Consider the following 27,401-nt stretch of genomic DNA (forward strand, 5'->3'; position numbering starts at 1 on the left):
AGCAGACCAGAGTAGAGCAGAGCAGACCAGAGTAGAGCAGACCAGAGTAGAGCAGAGCAGAGTAGAGTAGAGCAGAGTAGAGTAGAGCAGACCAGAGTAGAGTAGAGTAGAGTAGACCAGAGTAGACCAGAGTAGAGCAGACCAGAGTAGAGTAGAGCAGAGTAGAGTAGAGTAGACCAGAGTAGACCAGAGTAGAGTAGAGCAGACCAGAGTAGAGTAGAGCAGACCAGAGTAGACCAGAGCAGACCAGAGTAGAGCAGACCAGAGTAGAGCAGACCAGAGTAGAGTAGAGCAGAGTAGAGTAGAGCAGACCAGAGTAGAGTAGAGCAGACCAGAGTAGAGTAGAGCAGACCAGAGTAGAGCAGACCAGAGTAGAGTAGACCAGAGTAGAGTAGACCAGACCAGAGTAGACCAGACCAGAGTAGAGTAGACCAGACCAGAGTAGACCAGACCAGAGTAGAGCAGACCAGAGTAGAGCAGACCAGAGTAGAGCAGACCAGAGTAGACCAGAGTAGAGCAGACCAGAGTAGAGCAGACCAGAGTAGAGTAGACCAGAGTAGAGTAGACCAGAGTAGAGCAGACCAGAGTAGACCAGAGCAGACCAGACCAGAGTAGACCAGACCAGAGTAGACCAGACCAGAGTAGAGTAGAGTAGACCAGACCAGAGTAAAGCAGACCAGAGGAGAGCAGACCAGAGGAGAGCAGACCAGACCAGAGTAGAGCAGAGTAGAGTACAGCAGACCAGAGTAGAGTAGACCAGACCAGAGTAGACCAGACCAGAGTAGACCAGACCAGAGTAGAGCAGACCAGAGTAGAGCAGACCAGAGTAGACCAGAGTAGAGCAGACCAGAGTAGAGCAGACCAGAGTAGAGTAGACCAGAGTAGAACAGACCAGAGTAGAGCAGACCAGAGTAGACCAGAGCAGACCAGACCAGAGTAGACCAGACCAGAGTAGAGTAGAGTAGACCAGACCAGAGTAAAGCAGACCAGAGGAGAGCAGACCAGAGGAGAGCAGACCAGACCAGAGTAGAGCAGAGTAGAGTACAGCAGACCAGAGTAGAGTAGACCAGAGTAGAGTAGACCAGAGTAGAGAAGACCAGAGTAGAATAGAGTAGACCAGAGTAGAATAGAGTAGAATAGAGTAGAGTAGACCAGAGTAGAGCAGACCAGAGTAGAGTAGACCAGAGTAGAGCAGACCAGAGTAGAGCAGAGTAGAGTAGAGCAGACCAGAGCAGAGTAGAGTAGAGCAGACCAGAGTAGAGTAGAGCAGACCAGAGTAGAGTAGAGCAGACCAGAGTAGAGCAGACCAGAGTAGAGCAGACCAGAGTAGAGCAGAGCAGACCAGAGTAGAGCAGACCAGAGTAGAGTAGAGCAGAGTAGAGTAGAGCAGACCAGAGTAGAGTAGAGTAGAGTAGACCAGAGTAGACCAGAGTAGAGCAGACCAGAGTAGAGTAGAGCAGAGTAGAGTAGAGTAGACCAGAGTAGACCAGAGTAGAGTAGAGCAGACCAGAGTAGAGTAGAGCAGACCAGAGTAGACCAGAGCAGACCAGAGTAGAGCAGACCAGAGTAGAGCAGACCAGAGTAGACCAGAGCAGACCAGAGTAGAGCAGACCAGAGTAGAGCAGACCAGAGTAGAGTAGAGCAGAGTAGAGTAGAGCAGACCAGAGTAGAGTAGAGCAGACCAGAGTAGAGTAGAGCAGACCAGAGTAGAGCAGACCAGAGTAGAGTAGACCAGAGTAGAGTAGACCAGAGTAGAGTAGACCAGACCAGAGTAGAGTAGACCAGACCAGAGTAGAGTAGACCAGACCAGAGTAGACCAGACCAGAGTAGAGCAGACCAGAGTAGAGCAGACCAGAGTAGACCAGAGTAGAGCAGACCAGAGTAGAGCAGACCAGAGTAGAGCAGACCAGAGTAGAGTAGACCAGAGTAGAGTAGACCAGAGTAGAGCAGACCAGAGTAGACCAGAGCAGACCAGACCAGAGTAGACCAGACCAGAGTAGACCAGACCAGAGTAGAGTAGAGTAGACCAGACCAGAGTAAAGCAGACCAGAGGAGAGCAGACCAGAGGAGAGCAGACCAGACCAGAGTAGAGCAGAGTAGAGTACAGCAGACCAGAGTAGAGTAGACCAGAGTAGAGTAGACCAGAGTAGAGTAGAGAAGACCAGAGTAGAATAGAGTAGACCAGAGTAGAATAGAGTAGAATAGAGTAGAGTAGACCAGAGTAGAGCAGACCAGAGTAGAGTAGACCAGAGTAGAGCAGACCAGAGTAGAGCAGAGCAGAGTAGAGTAGAGCAGACCAGAGCAGAGTAGAGTAGAGCAGACCAGAGTAGAGTAGAGCAGACCAGAGTAGAGCAGACCAGAGTAGACCAGAGTAGAGCAGACCAGAGTAGAGCAGAGCAGACCAGAGTAGAGCAGACCAGAGTAGAGTAGAGCAGAGTAGAGTAGAGCAGACCAGAGTAGAGTAGAGTAGACCAGAGTAGACCAGAGTAGAGCAGACCAGAGTAGAGCAGACCAGAGTAGAGTAGAGCAGAGTAGAGTAGAGTAGACCAGAGTAGACCAGAGTAGAGTAGAGCAGACCAGAGTAGAGTAGAGCAGACCAGAGTAGACCAGAGCAGACCAGAGTAGAGCAGACCAGAGTAGAGCAGACCAGAGTAGAGCAGACCAGAGTAGAGTAGAGCAGAGTAGAGTAGAGCAGACCAGAGTAGAGTAGAGCAGACCAGAGTAGAGTAGAGCAGACCAGAGTAGAGCAGACCAGAGTAGAGCAGACCAGAGTAGAGCAGACCAGAGTAGAGCAGACCAGAGCAGAGCAGACCAGAGCAGAGCAGACCAGAGCAGAGCAGACCAGAGCAGAGTAGACCAGAGCAGACCAGAGCAGACCAGAGCAGAGCAGACCAGGCCAGAGTAGACCAGAATAGACCAGAGTAGACCAGAATAGACCAGAGTAGACCAGAGTAGAGTAGAGCAGACCAGAGCAGACCAGAGTAGACCAGAGTAGAGCAGACCAGAACAGAGTAGAGTAGACCAGAGCAGAGTAGAGTAGACCAGAGCAGAGTAGACCAGAGTGCTACACTGCTGCGGCCGCTCTGGCTTGGACTGGATTCTCCAACACTCTTAACTCCATAAACCACATCCACAATCCAACCGAGGGGCGAAGGAGTGAGGGAGAGATGGAGGGGGAGAAAAAAAGTTATTATGGTTCATTTGATCTACAGTGGAGTGAAACTGAGGAGTGTTTTTCTATCTGCTTCCCAGCCAGACCACCAGTGAGCTGAGCAGCTCTCCCTCTCTCTCAGATATTAATAGATTGAAAATGGCTGACTAACCATTGCCAACAGGCAGCAATTAGCTTAATATTAAGATGGTTGACTCTTTCTTTCATTACAAGGTGAAACCTGCCGCTTTCAAGTAATGCTGACTCACATACAGAGGGAGGAGTGTTCCGCCCGCAGTCAAGTTCATGAAGCGTGGCGGGGGCAGAAGTGAGATGTTGGAGTTAGTCGGCGTCCCAATGGGCCCTAGTCAAAAGTAGGGCACTATATAGGGAGCCATTGGAGCAGAATCCTCATACAGCACCTTTAGTCCACCCTGTTCAACTAAGAGAACTCAAACAAAATCCACCACCACTATTATGGAACGTTCATATATATATATATATATATATATATATATATATATATATCACACTTTCCTCCACAAAGGACGAGAAGTTAGCGCCTTCTGTTAGTCAATGCGCTGAATGTACAGTGAATTCAAACATTCTAAAACCATGGTCAGTGTATGGAACATTTACATCTTTGTACTTCCCTTCTCCAAACGAAGAGAAATTAGCGCATTCTTTCTACCGCAAACACGAAACATTCCTAATTCCATCGTGACTAAACCTCACTTCATGGTGCATTAATAACCCTATGGGCCCTGGTCAAAAGTAGTGCACTATATAGGGAATAGGGTGTCATTTGGGACACAGACTTGTTATTGTATTGCTGCCTCTGTCTGAGTTTTCCGTCATAACAGGCAGACAGATAAAACACATTCTCCCAGCAGCTTAGAGGCCAGGCTATAACAGCAGCCTTTTGTTGTCATGTTTAAAAGCCCCCAAACAAATTGGTCAGACTCAGAGCACAATCTGCAGATAAAGAAAGGGGTATTGTGGAGGGAGGGAAGAAGAGAGAGGACTGATGAAAAGCTTTAATCAGTTTCTCTGAAAACAGAGAGTGGGCTGTAATCTCTAACTTCCATTTAAAAGTTGTCTTTTAGTGTTTCTGTTAACTAATGAATCCCCTCAAACATTCGCCGCCGCAGATAAGATTTCACGCTGCTCTGTGCTGCCTGCCGTTGACGGAAGGGGGATTGGAGGGGAGGTACAAGGAGAGGCTCTTTGAACAATGTGTGTGTGTTTAATGGATCTTGTGAACACAGCACCAAATACAGTATGTCTACAAAGTGGACTTCAATTCTGTGAAAAATAAAGCCCCAAATCAAATCAGAGGAACAGATCAGAATCCGCCCCACACTATAAAAAGTTACGCACAGCGTTGCGTGTTGTCGTCTGTGTGGGTTGTGGATGACTCAACAGCAGAGCCTGAGGTGTCTGGATTGTGTGGGGTGGGGGGTTTGGGGATTTGGAGTGGAGGCGTGGTCTGATTTGGGCTTAAGTTTCCACTGAGACCTTGCTAACGGTCGATCAGTCTCGGACCTAGCCAGCCCTCGCTTTCTTCCTCTCCCTCTCCCTCTCCCTCTCTATTCCTCCTCCTATCTCCATTTCTCTCCTCCTTCTCTCACTCCCCCTTTCTTTCGCTCTCCCTCTTTCCTCTGATCTCCTTGTGGTTTTACAGCCCAGGTCTGAGGCCCTGACTTCCCAAGACGGTGCCGCTGCTTTTTACCACCTAGTATGGAAACACCATAAAAACAGCCGCAGGCAGGCAGGCAGGCAGTGGTGGCTTTACAGTGTCTTGGACAAACAGTAAGAGAGCGTCAGCGGGGCCGACGTCCAACTGGCCATAGAGATGACTGCACTAAAGGGAGACCTAGCATAGGTCTGGTAGCTCTGCAAATTCATCAGGCACTTAAGACTACACTGTAAACACACACACTAGACACTGACCACTGCACACACCGTACAGACATACTACATGCACTCTGTACGCGAGAGCAGAGCACAATTCATCGTTACAGCTATGTATCCAATTTCAGTAGCCTTTCATTACAGTACTGTAGAAGAACTCTTCAAAACAAAACTGGCCCAGGAAGGAGTGTGCAGCTATATCATTTTTTTAATGAGCCAAAACCTGAAAGCACAATAGTTTGCTAGCAGGCTGGCTGCAGTTGGACAGACAGTGGATACTCACAGTGGGAACTCCACAATAGATCTCTAGAACAGACAAAATCATTACCCTGGGAAATTTTAACAGCTCAAAATTGAGAGTGAGGGATATAAAAGCAGAGGAAAAAATAAAGAGAAAGGGAGAGTGACGAGGAAGAGAAAGGAAGAGAAAGGAAAAATCTATAGATCATCAGCTTTACCTAAGGAGGACAGCGGCTCTTTACTAAAGCCATGATTCCCAGGGTGTGGCGTGCCTGCGTGCGTGGCAGGAAAGGCCCCAACGACTGGCAGACCCCATGGGGGGTTTAATCCTCTGTGATTGGTCCATGGTGGACGGACAGCCCTGCTACTGGGTAAAACAAGGGATTCTGAGAACTCTGTGACATGGTGCTAAAAAGCACAAACACGGATATGGATGGCACACACACAAATGTCACATGTACACACACGCATGCACATGCACTCACACACAGCTGCACATTTTGCTAAATGAGTGTGAAAATAAAGTGAAAGCACCACTTCACATAACACGAAGATACAACCACGAGGGGAGTGGTAATTGCTTGCTGTGTGAAGACGGCTCGTTGCAGGCTAAATGAGTGGGCTGGGGGTGTGGAGGCTGTATCTTCGGGGTGTCTCCCTCGTGTTCAGCATGTGTGTTGTGGGTTAGCTGGGAGTTGGGGTGAAGGCCTGACTCTCTCTCACACATCAAGGAGTTATGACACCACAGTGTCCCTTCTTCATCATGACACAGCTGCTTGGCACTTTCCATGTTTCCATCATCAATTCACCAGGCTATTCATTATGATGCTGTGTTACTAAACATGGGCTGGGCTTTAGTGGGCTAAGGAAGTGTGGCCGGAGATGAGTTCTAGCCTCGTTTACCAAGACTTTGTAGATATTTAAGAGGTGTGAGGTTAGTTAGGCGAGTGAATGTAGAATAGTAACATTGTTTTTTTTATTAAACAAGATGTTTAGGTTCAGTGTGTGTCGTCGTGTGTGTGTGTCTCTTTAAGAGCGGTTGTGAGGTTGAGTTCCTGTAAATGAGCGAGCAGCCCTGAACTAATCTTCCATGGAGGAACAGATTCCAAGATTCTTATCAGTGGCGTGATTGAGAGGAATTACAAACAGTGAGAGAGAGAGCGAGTGTCTCTCCTGTCCAACCACCTAATCATACACTGCATACAGCCTTACACACTTTAATCAAACCACCCTCCACACAAACTGTTTCACAGGCCCTACCGTTAAAACAATGTGTCTTTGACCTTGGACATCTCAGCTAATAATCAAGTCAAGATGATGTGAAGTGCGAGGGGTAAGAGGTGAAGGAGAGACAGATTATAGTGAAAGAGTGAAGGAGATGAGGTAAATAAAGCAGCTTACAGCTGTTAAAGGGTGTGTGTGTGTGTGTGTGTGTAGCTTCACAACTGCCTTCAACAGAGCAGCATCCTATCCTCTAATTACACCACTAGGAATAGAACCTCTGAACGCCACACAGCCAGGACAGGGTGCCAGACCAGTCACCCCATAACCACTCCGCTGTCTGTGTAGTCACTCCAACATACACAAGCAGTTCTATGGGGTTTGTTGCGTCATACTTCTTGGGTAGGACTTGTTGGGCTTTCCAGGACCAGTCACTGAGCTGTCGAGTCATTGCATTGTTTCATACTGGCTCTGTTGGTTTTCGGGGTTGACTTGACCACTGTTAGAAGGAGCCATGGTACTGAAGGCCCTACGGTAGAGTGAGACGTTTTTCCTCCTTTTCTTCTCTTTTCATTTCGCTCTCTCTCTGTGCAGTTAATTCAGGACAAACAGACTGCGAGTCACCCGGGATTGCAGGCCAATCAAGACCAAGGGACTCGCCTCGCTCTCTGTTACTCTAAAGCAGGCGGCTTCAGAGACCAACGTGGCAGTTGTTTTGATCATGAGGCTTAATGATGAAAGGCTCCTAAATTACAGCATCCAAGTGGGGAGGACTATGCAGCTACTCCGCACACACTAACCCACTCACTCTTACCTTGTTAAGGGAAAAAAAGAAAGAAATGTGGCTCTTGGGGATACTTTTTGGGGTGCCCCAACACTGTCATATTTCAAAACTCTTAGAGTCTTTCAGACTTGGGCAGGCATAAATGAGGTGGCAACGCACCCATGTGGTGATTTGGCAGTAAAGTTAACAGGAGGGGGGGGCTTGAAGTGGACATTTAGGACACAGCCATCGTGTATACTCAGTGTGTTACACTTGACAGTACAATGAAAGGTGGTCACGGTTGCCGGCTGGACGCTGTGCGGTTGGCCAGAGCGGCGCCCCCCCTGCTCCTGGTAAATTCGGCTCCACACACAAACATGCAGGCACGCACACACATATAGGGTAAAGGTCGACTGAGTCAAGTCTAAGTCGTCAAGGTGAACCAAGGGCGCCCCCTACAGATTGGACCGGTCATACAGGCCAGGGAAAGAGGACTTGAAGAGGGGGAGGAGTTGTTCTGTAATTGCCAAACAACAGCTCTGCTAAACCTCCAAGTAACAATCCTTCTAGATTAAATGTGGCATTTACCTGCTTGGAGAGCACGCTATGTATGTGTAGGTGATTAATGTGTGTGCCGTGTAAGAGTGATCGTGCGCTTTGTGTGAGCGTATCTGTGACTCGAGTGCATGTGAAGACGTAAAACATCATCTGTACAAGGGTGTGTGTTGGAGATTTATTGTCACACACATTGTCAATGGGTGCATGGGTTAGCCTATGTGTTTGTAAGCAAAAGATTGAGGATGTGTATGTGTACAAAGGTATACATTTAGTTAATGTATAAAGGCGGTGAATGTCTGTTACAAAAGATTTCTTCCTGGGAGGTGCATTCTAGTCTGGTCAGAAGCAGAGGCATGTGAAGGATTCCTACCAAAGACTGGAGGTCACAGTAAGCACCATCACTCAGCAGCTACTTTATTAGCTGCTCCTTCACACACACACACCGCACACACACTGCACTGTGTGGTGCCTTTATTTCCGAGGGGGAACAATCCATAAAAGGGGGAAGACGCCAGTGCAAAATCATTTGGTGTAGAGTGAGGCCAGGAAGCATCCACGGCACTCTGGGTAAAACTGAACCACACACACAGTCTCTCTCCTTAAAGGGATACTACGGGATTTTGGCAATGAAGCCAAAGTCACATGAACACCACTTGTAAGTCTCTGCATCTAGTATTAAAGAAGTTAGAGGTAGTTTTTTGAGTCAATGCCAACTAGCATTAGCGCAATGACTGGAAGTCTATGGTATTTGCTAGCATACTAGCAGTTAAAAGAATTCCAGTTAGCAATTGCGTTAATGCTTGTTAGCAACTTCCTTCAAACTGCATGAAGAGACATAAAAATGGTATCCACAAGTTCATCTGACTCTGGGGAAGAACAGACTCAATTCGTTGGGGCATGGATAGGACAAGATGTCTAAAGTGTTCCACAGGGATGCTGGCCCATGTTGACTCCAATGTGTCCCACAGTTGTGTCAAGTTGGCTGGATGTCCTTTGGTTGGTAGACCATTCTTGATACATATGGGAAACTGTTGAGCGTGAAAAACCCAGCAGCGCTACAGTTCTTGACACACTCAAACCGGTGCGCCTCAGTGGAGGCTCCTCAGAGGAGGACCATCCTCCTCAGTGAATTTCATAAAAATATATATTTTTAAACATTTTAAAAGTTGTCATTTTTAGATTAAAACACACTGTTTTGCAATGAAGGTCTACAGTAGCCTCAACAGCACTCTGTAGGGTAGCACCATGGTGTAGCTGGAGGACAGCTAGCTTCCATCCTTCTCTGGGTACATTAACTAAAATAAAAAACCTAGGAGGCTCATAGTTCTCATTCCCTTCAATAGACTTACAGAGTAATTATGAAAACTTCCGGAGGACATCCTCCAACCTATCAGAGCTCTTGCAGCATGAACTGACATGTTGTCCACTCAATAAAAGGATCAGAGAATTAATCTAGCACTGAGAGCATAAGCTACAGCTAGCTAGCACTGCAGTGCAGTGCAGTGCATAAAATGTGGTGAGTAGTTGACTCAAAGACAATAGTTGAACAGTTTTGAACAATTTAATTTCTTCCAAAATGAAGGAAAAGCAAGAGAGATAGTCATTTTTTTCACTTTCCATTTCAAATACTTAGCTAGAAAATTCAGCTTGCTAGTTTAGCTTACTTAAACAACCTGCTCAAACAGAAGGACGCTACATTAGCTAGCTGGCTATGACTATCCAACACAACACTGGAACTCTTCCAAGTCAAGGTAAGCTTTTGGTTTGACTAATTTATTGCAACCAGGGCCCACCGATGTAAGTGCTAAACTGCTTACCGATTTAACACTAACATTACTGCATAATTATAGCGGGTTTACTAACGCGTTAGTTCAATGAGTTATGATGACTATGATGTTACTTTAGCTAATATGGTGACAACAATGTAGGCTGTGTGGAGTGGTTTGTAAAGGTTTTTTCACCTGGTCACATACAGCTGATGTGGCGGAGATCTTTGTGGGCTATACTCGGCCTTGTCTTAGGATGGTAAGTTGGTGGTTGGAGAAATCCCTCTAGTGGTGTGGGGGCTGTGCTTTGGCAAAGTGGGTGGGGTTATATCCTGCCTGTTTGGCCCTGTCCGGGGGTATCATCGGATGGGGCCACAGTGTCTTCTGATCCCTCCTGTCTCAGCCTCCAGTATTTATGCTGCAGTAGTTTATGTGTCGGGGGGCTAGGGTCAGTCTGTTACATCTGGAGTATTTCTCTTGTCTTATCCGGTGTCCTGTGTGAATTTAAATATGCTCTCTCTAATTCTCTCTTTCTTTCTTTCTTTCTTTCTCTCGGAGGACCTGAGCCCTAGGACCATGCCTCAGGACTACCTGGCATGATGACTCCTTGCTGTCCCCAGTCCACCTGGCCGTGCTGCTGCTCCAGTTTCAACTGTTCTGCCTGCGGCTATGGAACCCTGACCTGTTCACCGGACGTGCTTGTTGCACCCTCGACAACTACTATGATTATTATTATTTGACCATGCTGGTCATTTATGAACATTTTAACATCTTGACCATGTTCTGTTATAATATCCACCCGGCACAGCCAGAAGAGGACTGGCCACCCCTCATAGCCTGGTTCCTCTCTAGGTTTCTTCCTAGGTTTTTGGCCTTTCTAGGGAGTTTTTCCTAGGGAGTTTTTCCTAGCCACCGTGCTTCTTTCACATGCATTGCTTGCTGTTTGGGGTTTTAGGCTGGGTTTCTGTACAGCACTTTGAGATATCAGCTGATGTACGAAGGGCTATATAAATACATTTGATTTGATGTGTTGTGCATTGAAGTCCATCAGCAAAGAGAAAAGGTGAGAGGAGAGAGCAGATATGCAAGTAGGAATACAACATGGCTGCAATGAAAGTGAACTGTGATTAGGGGTGCATTTAGAAAAACAGAAGCAAACTAAACAGGGATAAACAAATCCGAAGTTGTCCAATTGAAACTCGTTTGCAAATGTTGGACTAATGATTACATCCTAGATCAGCTAGATGCAGTCAAGAGTGTGCAACTCAAATTTCTCTCTCGACCTGTGTGCACCTACGTTGTAAACTTTAATTCAAAGGTTGGTAGCAACTAGTGGCGCTGCAGGTCAGCGGTTTGTTCACCCGCACCCGCCAGCAATTGCTAACAACTCCTCAGCAAACCGCCCGACTATATGTTGCCTATATTTGGTGTATAATTTTACTGCAAGAAACGCTTAATTCTGTAGGAATTATTATTAAGGCTATAGCCCTATTCGCAAGGGACTAGTATTACCAGAGAACATTGATTATGTATTTATTACCCCCACATTATTCCAGAGGACGTTTTTACAATCTGCCCCCTGTAATTCTCAGTTATGACGGATGTCTGGAGTTTTTTTTCTTCTAGGTGTTGAGATATTTCAACAAGTCCAGGCGATAACATGCTACATTGATAACGCGAGCTTCGTCCGCAAGTTTCTAAACCATACCAAACCATCGTTGGTATGGTGTCGCCATAATATTTGATTTGAGGATATTTTAATGATCCACAGCAGACATCCTAAATGCCACCAGCCTTCAGATGTAAGCTAAACAGCCAACTTGCAATTGATATGCGTTTTTAGGCTATGGATGAGAAAGTTAACTTGTTCCAAACGTTTAGGTCAGTTGTATGCTGCTCTGCGATCTATTAACAGCAAGGGTTGCATTAAATCGGCGCAATATCTTTTTATGATGCATTTGGTGATGTTCAATTAATTCGCACAACGTATAAACAAAAGCATTCACTGAAAGTTGATACATGTAGGCCCTTCATATAGTCAATGCGCAGCACTTTGTTCAATATGTCGAATCAGTTAGTGTTTTCTTGCTCAAATAGCGAGCAACACCTGCACAGAGATGTCGATTCACACGGGACTAGTACTATCAGAGGACCTTGGAGTTCACCAAAAACAGTAGGTTATTCTGGTTAGTCAATGTCCAGATTTCAGTTTCCATTTAACCCATCTAAACAGTAGGCTACACAGTTCCTTGACATGCCATTGGCCTATTTGAAGTCCTGTCTTGTGACTGTCGAATTTGCATAGCGCCTCACAATCATTTTTTAAATATATTTTACTTTACCTTTATTTAACTAGGCAAGTCAGTTAAGAACAAATTATAATTTTCAATGACGGCCAGTTAACAGTGGGCAGAAAGACAGATTTATATAAATATATATATTTTACCTTGTCAGCTCGGGGATTCAACCTTGCAACCTTTCGGTTACTAGTTCAACGCTCTAACCACTAGGCTACCTGCGGCCAAACATAGCCAGGACTGCCATCATCCTCTTTGACCACTTCACCAAATATTTTCCAAACATTATTTTTATTGCCCTCACTTCTCTTTATTTTCAACTCTCCTTTCTCAGCCTTTGTCTTATTGAATTAAACATCGACAATGGCCTTTTTGCCTCTGTAGATTGATGTTAACTTTCTTTGCATTATCTGGCAATTGGGCGTGTACAGTGGGGGGAAAAGTATTTGATCCCCTGCTGATTTTGTACGTTTGCCCACTTACAAAGAAATGATCAGTCTATCATTTTAATAGTAGGTTTATTTGAACAGTGAGAGACAGAATAACAACAAAAAAATCCAGAAAAACACGTCAAAAATGTTATAAAATGATTTGCATTTTAATGAGGGAAATAAGTATGTGACCCCTCTGCAAAACATGACTTGTACTTGGTGGCAAAACCCTTGTTGGCAATCACAGAGGTCAGACGTTTCTTGTAGTTGGCCACCAGGTTTGCACACATCTCAGGAGGGATTTTGTCCCACTCCTCTTTGCAGATCTTCTCGAAGTCATTAAGGTTTCGAGGCTGACGTTTGGCAACTCGAACCTTCAGGTCCCTCCACAGATTTTCTATGGGATTAAGGTCTGGAGACTGGCTAGGCCACTCCAGGACCTTAATGTGCTTCTTCTTGAGCCACTCCTATGTTGCCTTGGCCGTGTGTTTTGGGTCATTGTCATGCTGGAATACCCATTCCACGACCCATTTTCAATGCCCTGGCTGAGGGAAGGAGGTTCTCACCCAAGATTTGACGGTACATGGCCCCGTCCATCGTCCCTTTGATGCGGTGAAGTTGTCCTGTCCCCTTAGCAGAAAAATACCCCCAAAGCATAATGTTTCCACCTCCATATTTGACGGTGGAGATGGTGTTCTTGGGGTCATAGGCAGCATTCCTCCTCCTCCAAACACGGCGAGTTGAGTTGATGTCAAAGAGCTCCATTTTGGTCTCATCTGACCACAACACTTTCACCCAGTTGTCCTCTGAATCATTCAGATGTTCATTGGCAAACTTCAGACGGGCATGTATATGTATTCTTGAGCAGGGGGACCTTGCGGGCGCTGCAGGATTTCAGTCCTTCACGGCATAGTGTGTTACCAATTGTTTTCTTGGTGACTACGGTCCCAGCTGCCATGAGATCATTGACAAGATCCTCCCGTGTAGTTCTGGGCTGATTCCTCACCGTTCTCATGATCATTGCAACTCCACGAGGTGAGATCTTGCATGGAGCCCCAGGCCGAGGGAGATTGACAGTTCTTTTGTGTTTCTTCCATTTGCGAATAATCGCACCAACTGTTGTCACCTTCTCACCAAGCTGCTTGGCGATGGTCTTGTAGCCCATACCAGCCTTGTGTAGGTATACAATCTTGTCCCTGACATCCTTGGAGAGCTCTTTGGTCTTGGCCATGGTGGAGAGTTTGGAATCTGATTGATTGATTGATTGCTTCTGTGGACAGGTGTCTTTTTTACAGGTAACAAGCTGCGGTTAGGAGCACTCCCTTTAAGAGTGTGCTCCTAATCTCAGCTCGTTACCTGTATAAAAAGACACCTGGGAGCCAGAAATCTTTCTGATTGAGAGGGGGTCAAATACTTATTTCCCTCATTAAAATGCAAACGTACAAAATCAGCAGGGGATCAAATACTTTTTTCCCCCCACTGTATAGTTAAACCATGAAGTTTAGCCTTATGCACTAATACCAGATAGGTAATTATTACTTTCATGATTGTAGGCTGTCTCCTCCCCTTCATCTACACTGATTGAAGTGGATTTAACAAGTGACATCAATAAGGGATCTTAGCTTTCACCTGGATTCACTTAGTCTTTGGAATTCAAGCCAGTTCAATCTTGATTTCATCAGACCAGAGAATCTTGTTTCTCATGGTCTGAGAGTCTTTAGGTGCCTTTTGGCAAACTCCAAGCGGACTGTCATGTGCCTTATACTGAGGAGTGGCTTCCGTCTGGCCACTCTACCATAAAGGCCTGATTGGTGGAGTGCTGCAGAGATGGTTGTCCTGGAAGTTTATCCCATCTCCACAGAGAAACTCTGGAGCTCTGTCAGAGTGACCATTGGTTTCTTGGTCACCTCCTTGACCAAGGCCCTTCTCCCCCGATTGCTCAGTTTGGCCGGGCGGCCAGCTCTAGGAAGAGTCTGGGTGGTTCCAAACTTCTTCCATTTAAGAATGATGGAGGCCACTGTGTTCTTGGGGACCTTGAATGCTTTAGAAATGTTTTGGTACCCTTCCCCAGATCTGTGCCTTGACACAATCCTGTCTCGGAACTCTACGGACAATTCCTTTGACCTCATGTTTTTGCACTGACATGCACTGTCAACTGTGGGACCTTATATAGACAGGTGTGTGCCTTTCCAAATCATGTCCAATCAATTGAATTGACCACAGGTGGACTCCAATCAAATTGTAGAAACCTCTCAAGGCAGATCAATGGAATCAGGACGCATCTGAGCTCAATTTCGAGTCTCATAGCAAAAGGGTCTGAATACTTATGTAAATAAGGTATGTTTTTAATACATTTGCAAACACTTTAAAAAAAACTGTTTTTGCTTTGACATTATGGGGTATTGTGTGTATAGATTACTGAAGATTTAAAAAAAGGTTTTAATCCATTTTAGAATAAAGTTGTAACGTAACAAAATGTGGAAAAAGTCAAGGGGTCTAAATACTTTCCGAAGGCACTGTATGTCATGGAAAGAGCAGGTGCTCCTAATGTTTTGTACACTCAGTGTATATTTCCACACTATGAGGTTGGAATAATACCCGTTTATAGTGTAAGAGCTGTTTGAAAAGACCGCCTTAAATTTCAGCCCGTTTTGGTGAGATGGAGTTTTGGTCTGTATGGTGACATCACAATGTGGTAAATTAGTTAATAGACCAATAAGAAAGATTTCCAAACCTCTCTGCCAATAACAGCTAATTTTCAGTCTCCCAGACATTCCTAGCAAAATTCTTGCTTTAGAAATTGCCCTTTGCTAAGAAGCTATTTATGTTTATTTTTGGCCATTTTAATTTAAAACAATCACAGTAAGGTTTTAATTGTTACCCAAAAATGATTTGTATTGAGAAAAAACGACTGCATTGGGACCTTTAAGGCTGCATTGTGTTTTCAACGTCTGAAAGCCCTTGTGACACGGGTGAGCGTGTTAGATTCATTTTTGGGCCATGATCCCAGTGATTACTGACACACCAAACTCACTAACCTCTCTTCCGTTGTGAGGAGAGCAACATAACTCATCTGTTGTGAGGTTAGCAGCGTAACTCAACACCTCACACACCTATGGCTGTCTCCCGGGTGTCGGACCGACATCAAGGCCTGACTGAGTGAGTGTGATCACAGAAACACAAAGGGAGTGCCCCAGTGTGTGACTTCACATATCAATGCATGGTTGTTGTCACTCTCCCACAGTGGAATGAAGTGCCATTGTCATTGCAGGGCCTGCTTGATCAAGCCACTTCCATTGTGTGTAGACTGCAGGTGAGTGCATGCACCCTCAGGCACAGGCCCCACTGACTACCGTTCTAACACAAACGCATACATCCCCACTTCATAGGCCCTTTCCGCCACACCCTGGAGCCCCACAGAAGAGGTTAAGACTGGGACACACCCTGGGGCCCCACAGAAGAGGTTAAGACTGGGACACCCCCTGGAGCCCCACAGAAGAGGTTAAGACTGGGACACCCCTGGAGTCCCACAGAAGAGGTTAAGACTGGGACACCCCCTGGAGTCCCACAGAAGAGGTTAAGACTGGGACACCCCCTGGAGCCCCACAGAAGAGGTTAAGACTGGGACACCCCCTGGAGCCCCACAGAAGAGGTTAAGACTGGGACACCCCCTGGAGCCCCACAGAAGAGGTTAAGACTGGGACACCCCCTGGAGCCCCACAGAAGAGGTTAAGACTGGGACACCCCCTGGAGCCCCACAGAAGAGGTTAAGACCTGGACAGTGAGGCTGTGTCCCCTTGATCTGGGTTCACACTCAACAACAAAGAACTCCTCATCCCTCAACTCACTTTCTTCAACACGGATTGATTTCCAAAACTTGCCTTCAAATTCAGATTAGCATTCTTTACATCCAAAATAAATACTTTTGGTGTGTATGCCTGTGTGTGTGTTGCAGTGAGCCATCTCCTTACCGCTGGGGTTGAATTCCATGCAGGATATGGGTTTGTCATGGGCTGGGAAGTGGGCCACCACTCCCTCTCCATCTGAGTCCTCACTCACCAGGACCTGGAACACACACACATACACAATTGAATGTACACAGAGCGGGACCAAATTCCAACACATGGACTTATTTTGCATCTTGCTGTAAAATTAATGGAAAATTAATATGTTACAATCCCATTGGTAAAGACCATTGCCCCCTTGTGGATGTAATTAGCAATAATGCCAATAAACACCAGAGAGAGGCTTGGAATGGCAAGTCACTCAGCAGCAAAAAAAGAGAACTCTCACTCTTTCTATACTGTCACAGCAGCACTATGCCAGTCATCTGTCTCCATGTGCTGCATGAAAACTAAGACGGCTGACAAGAGGCTGATCTCAGACCAGTAGCTAAGCTCTAAGTCCTCCGACTGTGCAAAACAAATCACAGTGCTGCTGAGTATGAGTCTGTTCTCAGGCGAGGGACTTTGTGTGTGTAAACATTTCTGGTCTTGAACAGATTATAACTAAGCTCAGACATGAGGCCAGAGAAAGAGTGAGAGAGAGAAAGGAGAACGGAAAGATAGAAAGAGCAGGTCGGTCTCAAAGTGATACATCTGGCCTAGTGTTGCATTAAGGAGCTGGGAGCAGTGCTGCATTCGTATTAATATGAGCCAGTCCAAACACAAAACAACCACTGAGCTCAACTGAGCCCTTTATTTCAGACTGGACTGGAGGGAGAGAAGGAGAGAGGAAAGGAGGGAAAGAGAAGAACAAGGAAAAGTGGTGACATAAGCCAGACCCCTTTTATTACATCAGAGGCACACTGTTGTTGTGTGAGGGAATCCTGCTGAAGCCCTTTGAAAAGGAGAATTAGTGTCGGGGGCTACCTCTGGAGAGTAAACCTATTATACAGGAGGAATGTGTGTGTGTAAAGAGGGGTCACCACTTCCAATGAAAGAGTCAACAAACTAATAGTTTGAGTTGAGAGATGTGGCAAGAAAGCAACGCAAAACCTGTATAACACACAGCTATACGCTGAAGTCACACAGAAATCCCCCTTCTTTCCCTCCCTCCCCTCTCTCGCCCCCTCCTCACTCCCTCTTTCTCCTAACTGTGTTTATGTGCAGTGTAGGGTTACTGTAAAATTGCTGGTGACACAGTGCAGACCTGCATCTGAGGAACTTAGCCCCGGTCTGGAGGAGCCCTCAGGAGACTGTGTGCGTGCGCGCGCGCACATCCCACACACACACAGTGTTGTGTGGTCATAGTTTAGGAATTCAATGATTCTTCCACTGTACTACAATAAAAGACATGGTATGGATTTATAGTAACCTTATGCCCCTTATACATAACAGCTATAACCAACAATAGGGTGAGCATTACACAGACAGCCTTTCACTAAGAGAGCTAGGAAGAGAGGAATGTGCCAAAAATAGAGTACAAGCATCTTGTGAGGTTACTGGTGATGATTAGCAGTGCATTCATTAAGTCTCCCCACAGCTTAAAAAAGCTGGCGCTGTGGCGAAGGCCGAGCTGGAAAAATATGAGTGAGCAAGCAAAATAAATCCCACCTTAGGCCCCGAGGTACTGTCAGGTACGTGTGTGGGGTTGGTTGGTGGGCTCCTGTGTTGGGTCTAGCAGAGGATTAAAAAAAAAAGGTTTAACCTGGGAGGTTTCTCACCACACCACAAAACCCAAAAGGTGTGTTTACGGAGGTCAGAAAGGACAAGAAAAAGGAGGGAAGAGAGGATAGAGAATCTGTTCTGATTTAAACGTGTGTGTAAAAGGGCCTTGTATGTGAGAAGTGTAAACATGTAAGGCTGTAGCTCAGTAAATGTGACACTCTATTAAAGATACTGTACAAGGAAACGGACACCTGGGAACGTTTTCTGGTTACCCACAACGCATCAGTAAAAAACACTTCTAACTCTGATGAGAGAATGTCTAGAGACAGTTTGGTGCAAACAAAGAACAGCTGTGCTGGTGGGAGATTATAATACCTCAATGGATCGTAAAGGAAATCACACTACAAACTATCACCCTCATGCTCTTAAGGAAATCACAAATGTCATGGATATATTGGAACTAGTGGATATATGGGGGCTTAAATATCCTGACCTAGTGAGTTATACAAGACGGAGGCTCAATCAAGCTAGTTGTCTTGACTACTTTCTTGTGTCATTCTCGTTGGCACCAAAAGTTTAAAAAGTGTTGATAGGGGCCAGAACGCGGTCGGACTATCAGATAATTGGCATATACATTACTCTTAATGAAATTCCACGTGGGCGAGGATATTGGAAATTTTATCAAACCCTAATGGATGATAAAAACAAGTGAACTAGGACAGAGGAATTTAACTGAATTTTTCCGACATAACATAAGTACAGCAGATCCCCTTATTGTATGGGACACTTAAATGTTTAGGTCAAAAGAGTCCATATTAACAAAGGAAATAGACCTTCTAACAGAACAGATAGATACCAATAAAACTGTACCAAAGGCTCAGAATAAATTACAGGAAAAACAAAAAGAAACAGAAGAACTTATTCAACAAAGATCCTCGCCCATGTTTTTCACAGTACGACTGGAGTTTAGAAATAAATGCCTGGAACATTTGAATTTTGGAGAATCTCTTATGAAATGGGTTAAAGTCATGTATAGTAACCCTAGGTGTAAAATAGTAAATAATGGCTACTTCTCAGAAAGTTTAAAACTGTCAAGAGGAGGAAAACGTGTATATAATTACGTATTGGATCACCAAAAATACAACATTTACATTACCATGTAGTTTACCAATAAAATGGTCTGATGGTGATGTGGACATACTCGGTATACATATCCTGACAGAAATACATCATCTCACTCCAATAAATGTAAATAGAAAGTTAGCAAAAATAGAGAAGATCTTGCTACCATGGAAAGAAAAATACCTGTCTATTTGTGGAAAAATTACCCTGATTAACTCTTCAGTCACATCCCAGTTGACCTATTTGCTTATGGTCTTGCCTACACCTATCGAACCGTTATTTAAATTATAATGAAAAAAAAGATTCAATTTTATTTGGAACGGCAAGCCAGACAAAATTAATTAATTTATTTATATAATGAATATGAATTCGGACGGCAGAAATCATTAAATATTAAAGCATTAGACCTCTCACTACAGGCTTCAACAACATGTGACAAAAGTTACTTAAATCCAAACTAGTTCTCTAGCAAATGAAAAAGAATGTCTCACCCCATTTTCAAGAATGGCCTTATTCAGATTACAACCTCGCACTTTCAATATTTGAAAAGGAAATCTCCCAAAATATCGCTATTGTTAAAAACAAGCCATAGAAAGTTGGTTGCAATTTCAATTTAATCCACAAGAAAAAAACAGAACAAATAATACAACAAACAGTGGTTAAACTCAAAAATACTAATAGATAAAACATTTTTTAAAGTATTAAAAACAAAATAGTCCTATTTATGATATAATTTACAAATATTATACTGGTGGAGTTATGTCACACATGAAGCTAAGAAAAATATATGGAAATGTCTGCTCTACTCAAAATTACAACCAACTAATTGCAGCATTACTGCAAAAATGGAAGAGCAAAGTAGAAGGGGGAAAAAGTAAGGAACTTGTCTGTCGGCCCTGCATTAAAGACCATAATTGGTTAAAGAAAATTGTGATAAATAAAAAACTTTACCAGTTTCATTTATTGGACCAAAAAAACTGACAGCAGTGCCATATAGATTGCGAAATAGTTGGGAAGAGATTTTCGATGTACCGATTCCATGGCACATGGTTTATGAACTGAAACGCAAAATGATGCCGGATTTCAAAACTTAGAATATTTCAATTGAATTATTATACGAAATTCTTGCAAACCAATAGAATGAATGAATGAATGAATATATATATATATATATATATATATATATATATATATATATATATATATATATATATATTAATAATTTGTTTTGGTACTGTCCATATGTAGCTTGTTTTTGGTCACAGGTCCAGGAATGGCTGAAGAATTGCAACATTTACCTGGAGCTAACGCCGCAGATAGCAATACTGGGTGATTTTAAAAGTCATAGTCAATAATCAATAATATAATAATAGTTTTAGCAAAAAATATATATTTTTAATTTACAATCTGTAGAAATTATGAGAATAGAAAAGGTTCAGAACTTCTGTGAAACAAAATAGCACAGTTACAATATGTGGCAAATAGAAATCCAATATGGATGGTGTTAAGAGATAGATGAGAGGGGTTGAATGGAGCTGAAGTTTGGGAATAATAACAAGATAACTAATGTAAAACATATATACAGTTGAAGTTGGGAGTTTACATACACCTTAGCCAAATACATTTAAACTCAGTTTCACAATTCCTGACATTAAATCCTAGTAAAAACTCCCTGTCTTAGGTCAGTTAGAATCACCACTTTATTCTAAGAATGTGAAATGTCAGAATAATAGTGGAGAGAATTATTTATTTCAGCTTTTATTTCTTTCATCACATTCCCAGTGGGTCAGAAGTTTACATACACTCAATTAGTATTTGGTAGCATTGCCTTGAAATTGTTTAACTTGAGTCAAACATGTTGGGTAGCCTTCCACAAGCTTCCCACAATAAGTTGGATGAATTTTGGCCCATTCCTCCTGACAGAGCTGGTGTAACTGAGTCAGGTTTGTAGGCCTCCTTGCTCACACACACTTTTTCAGTTCTGCCCACAAATGTTCTATGGGATTGAGGTCAGGGCTTTGTGATGGCCACACCAATACCTTGACTTTGTTGACCTTAAGCCATTTTGCCACAACTTTGGAAGTATGCTTGGGGTCATTGTCCATTTTGAAGACCCATTTGCGACCAAGCTTTACCTTCCTGAATGATGTACTTGTTCTGGGATTGATTTGCACTTTTCGCACCAAAGTACGTTCATCTCTAGGAGACAGAACGCATCTCCTTCCTGAGCGGTATGATGGCTGCGTGGTCCCATGGTGTTTATACTTGCGTATTATTGTTTGTACAGATGAACGTGTACCTTCAGGCGTGGATGAAGGATGAACCAGACTTGTGGATGTCTACAAAAAATATTTCTGAGGTCTTGGCTGATTTCTTTCGATTTTTCCCATGATGTCAAGCACTGAGTTTGAAGGTAGGCCTTGAAATACATCCACAGCTACACCTCCAATTGACTCGAATTATGTAAATTAGCCTATCAGAAGCTTCTAAAGCCATGACATCATTTTCTGGAATTTTCCAAGCTGTTTGAAAGGCACAGTCAACTTAGTGTATGTAAACTTCTGACCCACTGGAATTGTGATACAGTGAATTATAAATGAAATAATCTGTCTGTAAACAATTGTTGGAAAAATGACTTGTCATGCAAAGTAGATGTCCTAACCAACTTGCCAAAACTACAGTTTGTTAACAAGAAATTTGTGGAGTGGTTGAAAAACAAGTTTTAATGACTCCAACCTAAGTGTATGTAAACTTCCTACTTCAACTGTAGGTCCAGAACTTTTGTGAAATAAATAGATGGGAGAGGTTGAGTTTAGAGGAAGGAGTAAAAACAAAACATAATATAACTATTGTAAAATAGACTGTGCCCATAAAATATATATATTTTATGTATAAGCCGAAGTGTTGTTGTTCACTAGTTCACTCCAATTAGGGAAGGGTAGTGGGGTTAGAAAGTAATAAAAGGAACATTTATTTTAAAAACACGTGTGTGTGTGTGTGTGTGTATGTATATATGTATATATATATATATATATATATATATATATATATATATATATATATATATATATATATATATATATATGTATGTACAGTAGCAAGAAAAAGTATGTGAACCCTTTGGAATTACCTGGATTTCTGCATAAATTGGTAATCAAATTTGATCTGATCTTCATCTAAGTCACAACAACAGACAAACATAGTGTGCTTTAACTAATAACACACAAATTATTGTATTTTTCTTGTCTATATTGAATACATCATTTAAACATTCACAGTGTAGGTTGAAAAAAAGTATGTGAACCCCTAGGCTAATGACTTCTCCAAAAGCTAATTGGAGTCAGGAGTCAACTAACCTGGAGTCGAATCAATGAGATGAGATATGTTGGTTGGAGCTGCCTCGCCCGAAAAAACACAATTTGAGTTTGCTATTCACAAGAAGCATTGCCTGATGTGAACCATGCCTCAAACAAAATAGATCTCAGAAGACCTGAGACTAAGAATTGTTGACTTGCATAAAGCTGGAAAGGGTTACAAAAGTATCTCTAAAAGCCTTGATGTTCATCAGTCCACAGTAAGACAAATTGTGTATAAATGGAGAAAGTTCAGCACTGCTGCTACTCTCCCTAGGAGTGGCCGTCCTGCAAAGATGACTGCAAGAGCGCAGCGCAGAATGCTCAATGAGTTTAAGAAGAATCCTAGAGTGTCAGCTAAAGACTTACAGAAATCTCTGGAACACGCTAACATCTCCGTTGACGAGTCTACGATACGTAAAACACTAAACAAGAATGGTGTTCATGGGAGGACACCACGGAAGAAGCCACTGCTGTTCAACAAAAACAATTTCTGCACGTGTGAAGTTTGCTAAAGTGCACCTGGATGTTCCACAGCGCTACTGGCAAAATATTCTGTGGACAGATGAAATTACAGTTGAGTTGTTTGGAAGGAACACACAACACTATGTGTGGAGAAAAAAGGCACAGCACACCAACATCAAAACCTCATCCCAACTGTAAAATATGGTGGAGGGAGCATCATGGTTTGGGGCTGCTTTTCTGCCTCAGGGCCTGGACAGTTTGCTATCATCGACTAAAATTAATTTCCAAGTTTATCAAGACATTTTGCAGGAGAATGTTAGGCCATCTGTCCGCCAATTGAAGCTCAACAAAAGTTAGGTGATGCAACAGGACAATGACCCAAAACCCAGAAGTAAATCAACAGAATGGCTTCAACAATAGAAAATACAACTTCTGGAGTTGCCCAGTCAGAATCCTGACCTCAACCCGATTGAGATGCTGTGGCCTGACCTCAAGAGAACAGTTCACACCAGACATCCCAAGAATATTGATGAACTGAAACAGTTTTGTAAAGAGGAATGATCCAAAATTCCTCCTGACCGTTGTGCAGGTCTGATCCGCAACTACAGAAGAAGAAAAAGTATGTAAACCCTTTGGAAATACCTGGATTTCTGCATAAATTGGTCATACAATTTGATCTGATCTTCATCTAGGTCACAACAATAGACAAACACAGTCTGCGTAAACTAATAACACACAAACAATGATATGTTTTCATGTCTTTATTGAACACACCGTGTAAACAGTAACAGTGCAGGGTTGGAAAAGTATGTGAACCCTTGTATTTAACTGGTTGACCCTCTTTTGGCAGCAATAACCTCAACCAAACGTTTTCTGTTGTTGCGGATCAGACCTGCACAACGGTCAGGAGGAATTTTGGACCATTCCTCTTTACAAAACTGTTTCAGTTCAGCAATATTCTTGGGATGTCTGGTGTGAACTGCTCTCAAGGTCATGCCACACAGCATCTCAAATCAGGTTGAGGTCAGGACTCGAAGAAAAACCCTTGAATGAGTAAGAGCTGCAATATTAAAGCTGATCTACCCCCTATAGCCTGGTCTTCACTTGGGACCTGTGCCAAAAGCAGGAAGAGACACATTCCCATGATGTATCTAGCAGCCAGTGGCAGTCTGAGATACAGTAGGTTGGGACGGTTTATAAAAGGTAGTGATGACACATTATTATCAGGTGAGAATTATTGTTCAAACAACCCCAAAACAAATTACTACATACACAAAAACCAACCAAGATGTATGTTTCGCTTTGTACACTTTTTCAACATTACTTCAGAGCCATGGTGCATAACACAAATGGTAAGACACAGTAATACATGTACCTCTTCAACATCATCTTTTTATCTCCACATTGTGTGAAAACATTTTTTTGCAGTATTCCTTCTTCTTCTTCCATTTCTGGTTGCAGAACATGTATATTTTCTTACCATTACATCAGAAGGGGATTTAACCCGGTTGGAGAGCCAGGGTCTACACATACCTGTCCCTCTCCGACGTTGTGTGTGTCTATGACGGTGATTACTCCGGGGGCATGGGGGCTTCGGCGGGTGGTGCTGTGGGGGGTAGCACCCTCCTCGTCTGGGGCGCCAGTGGGTAGAGTACCAGCTAGCTGGGTCACCACCTTCCCCACCATGGTGAGACCAGTCTTTAGGGTCAAACCAGAACGACAGGGGGAAGGAGAGCAGCGCATATATAGAGGGGAGAGAGGGGGGAGGTGGAGAAAAGCAGGAAACAAACATCAGATTGGGCTCATCATCATAAACCAACTAGACACTTCCAATAAAGACACCAGTATGTCTGTTTGACTAAGGGGATCTGGGAGAGAAGTGTTGATCAATATAGAACGACTGTGTCTACGCATGCCTATAAGCGTGTGTGCATGTGTGTCTGTGAGAGAGAGACTGGCTATCTACTCAATGCTATCAGCTGCTGCTGATGATGTGGAGTGCTGAAACAGCAGGAGCCGAGTGTCTGCCACCAGTCTCTCCTCCCCAGACTCCCCCCTCTCAGCCCTACACAGATCAATGGCTCCTGTTTGGATTAGCACTAAAACGTCACACTGCAGTGATTAGAAAACACATTAGTGTTGATCAATTAGGAGCCAAACACACTGTTTCATTATTGATGGGGCTCTGAGCAATTTACACACACCAGTCTGTTAGTGGGCTAGGTGGAGTCGCCAAGTGAGGGAGTGTGTGTGTGGGTGGGTGAGTGTGTGATGCATAGACCCAACAAACGAGAGGCGCCACACGGTATTGACAGTGCTGCCTGGCCTGAATACCTGATTAAGTTCTCCGGGGCCCCTTTGCGCTGACACACACACAGTATACGGACTCCATTAGCTCAGGAAAGTGTAGCGGTGAGATAGTGCTGCTTAAGTGGAGTCTATCCATTTCCTTGAGCCTGGCCTGACCCAGGCCACAGAGGTGTTTGAGTCAGACACCCTGGCTAGGCCCGGAGAGGACATGGAGGAGCCTCCACACTGATGCAGAGCATCACACAGTCAGACAATGAGCAAGTTTGCTTTATGTTTACATTCCAGTGATTAGTATGAGGAACAATACAGCTGGAATTATGCGCTGTTACAAAATATTATTTCCAATAAAATGCTAGGAAATACTCCCCAAAAACTCCCCCTTAGCGCTCCTTCCACACCCCCTCTCGCCTTCTAAGTCTCTGGACAGCAGCACTCACTCAGTCGGAGTGTGGTGTTGTACACCGGAGGAGGGGGGCAGGGGTGAAAAAATTGAGATGGTAATATATAGTTCTAAACGGCGGCTGCAGACCGGGACCTCAATTCCCCCTCCCTCCGCTAGCCAGGCTAACACTTCAGCGCTGCTGCTGCTGCTCTATTTTATGAACAGTGCCTTGCAAAAAGTATTCACCCCCCTTGGCATTTTTCCTATTTTGTTGCATTACAACCTGTAATGTAAAAAGGCTTTTTATTTGGATTTCATGTGATGGACGTACACAAAAAAAATTACTTGTTTCAAAATATAAATTAAAAAGGAAAAGTGGTGCGTGCATATGTATTCACCCCCTTTGCTATGAAGCCCCTAAATAAGATCTGGTGCAAACAATTACCTTCAGAAGTCACATAATTAGTTACATAAATAAAGTCCACCTGTATGCAATCTAAGTGTCACATGATCTCAGTATATATATATATATATATATATATATATATACACACACCTGTTCTGAAAGGCCCCAGAGTCTGCAACACCACTAAGAAAGGGGCACCACCAAGCAAGCGGTACCATGAAGACCAAGGAGCTCTCCAAACAGGTCAGGGACAAAGTTGTGGAGAAGTACAGATCAGGGTTGGGTTATATAAAAATATCAGAAACTTTAAAAACACCCCACGGAGCACCATTAAATCCATTATTGAAAAATGGCACCACAACAAACCTGCCAAGAGATGGCTGCCCACCAAACCCCACAGAACAGGCAAAGAGGGCATTAATCAGAGGCAACAAAGAGATCAAAGATAACCCTGAAGGAACTGCAAAGCTCCACAGCGGAGAATGGAGTATATCTCCATAGGACCATCTCTCCATAGGACCACTTTAAGCCGTACACACCACAGAGCTGGGCTTTACGGAAGAGTGGCCAGAAAGAAATAAGCAACATGTTTGGTGTTCACCGAAAGGCATGTGGGACGCCAAAACGCATTGTTTTACGCTACTGCTACTCTCTGTTAATCATAGTCACTTTAACTATACATTCATGTACATATGTACAGTCATGGCCAAAACTTTTGAGAATGACACAAATATTAATTTCCACAAAGTTTGCTGCTTCATTGTCTCTAGATATTTTTGTCAGATGTTACAATGGAATACTGACATATAATTACAAGCATTTGATAAGTGTCAAAGGCTTTTATTGACAATTACATGAAGTTGATGCAGAGTCAATATTTGCAGTGTTGACCCTTCTTTTTCAAGACCTCTGCAATCCGCCCTGGCATGCTGTAAATTAACTTCTGGACCACATCCTGACTGATGGCAGCCCATTCTTGCATAATCAATGCTTGGAGTTTGTCAGAATTTGTGGGTTTTTGTTTTTCCACCCGCCTCTTGAGGATTGACCACAAGTTCTCAATGGGATTAAGGTCTGGGGAGTTTCCTGGCCATGGACCCAAAATATCGATGTTTTGTTCCCCGAGCCACTTAGTTATCACTTTTGCCTTATGGAAGGTGTTCCATCATGCTGGAAAAGGCATTGTTCGTCACCAAACTGTTCCTGGATGGCTGGGAGAAGTTGCTCTCGGAGGATGTGTTGGTACCATTCTTTATTCATGGCTGTGTTCTTAGGCAAAATTGTGAGTGAGCCCACTCCCTTGGCTGAGAAGCAACCCCACACATGAATGGTCTCAGGATGCTTTACTGTTGGCATGACACAGGACTGATGGTAGCGCTCACCTTGTCTTCTCTGGACCAGATTTTTTCCGGA

The 27,401-nt window shown here is 43.8% G+C and overlaps 1 protein-coding gene across 5 annotated transcripts in view; it reads right to left on the reverse strand.

Annotated features, from left to right (window-relative positions):
* LOC106581027 (BCAS3 microtubule associated cell migration factor) overlaps positions 1-27,401 on the reverse strand; it is a 339,535-nt gene that overhangs the window by 273,268 nt on the left and 38,866 nt on the right. For 3 of the 5 annotated variants that reach the window (XM_045703732.2, XM_045703731.2, XM_045703735.2), the window contains exons 12-14: positions 24,424-24,588; positions 17,897-17,959; positions 16,313-16,406 (exon numbers count right to left, since the gene is read on the reverse strand). In XM_045703732.2, coding sequence (XP_045559688.1) covers positions 16,313-16,406; positions 17,897-17,959; positions 24,424-24,588 — 322 coding nt within the window. The remainder of the gene's footprint in view (positions 1-16,312; positions 16,407-17,896; positions 17,960-24,423; positions 24,589-27,401) is intronic. The other 2 variants (XM_014162693.3, XM_045703733.2) reach the window with 1 other exon arrangement.

Source organism: Salmo salar, chromosome 20 (assembly GCF_965601325.2).
Source record: "Salmo salar chromosome 20, fSalSal1, whole genome shotgun sequence".
Classification (NCBI taxonomy): Eukaryota; Metazoa; Chordata; class Actinopteri; order Salmoniformes; family Salmonidae; genus Salmo; species Salmo salar.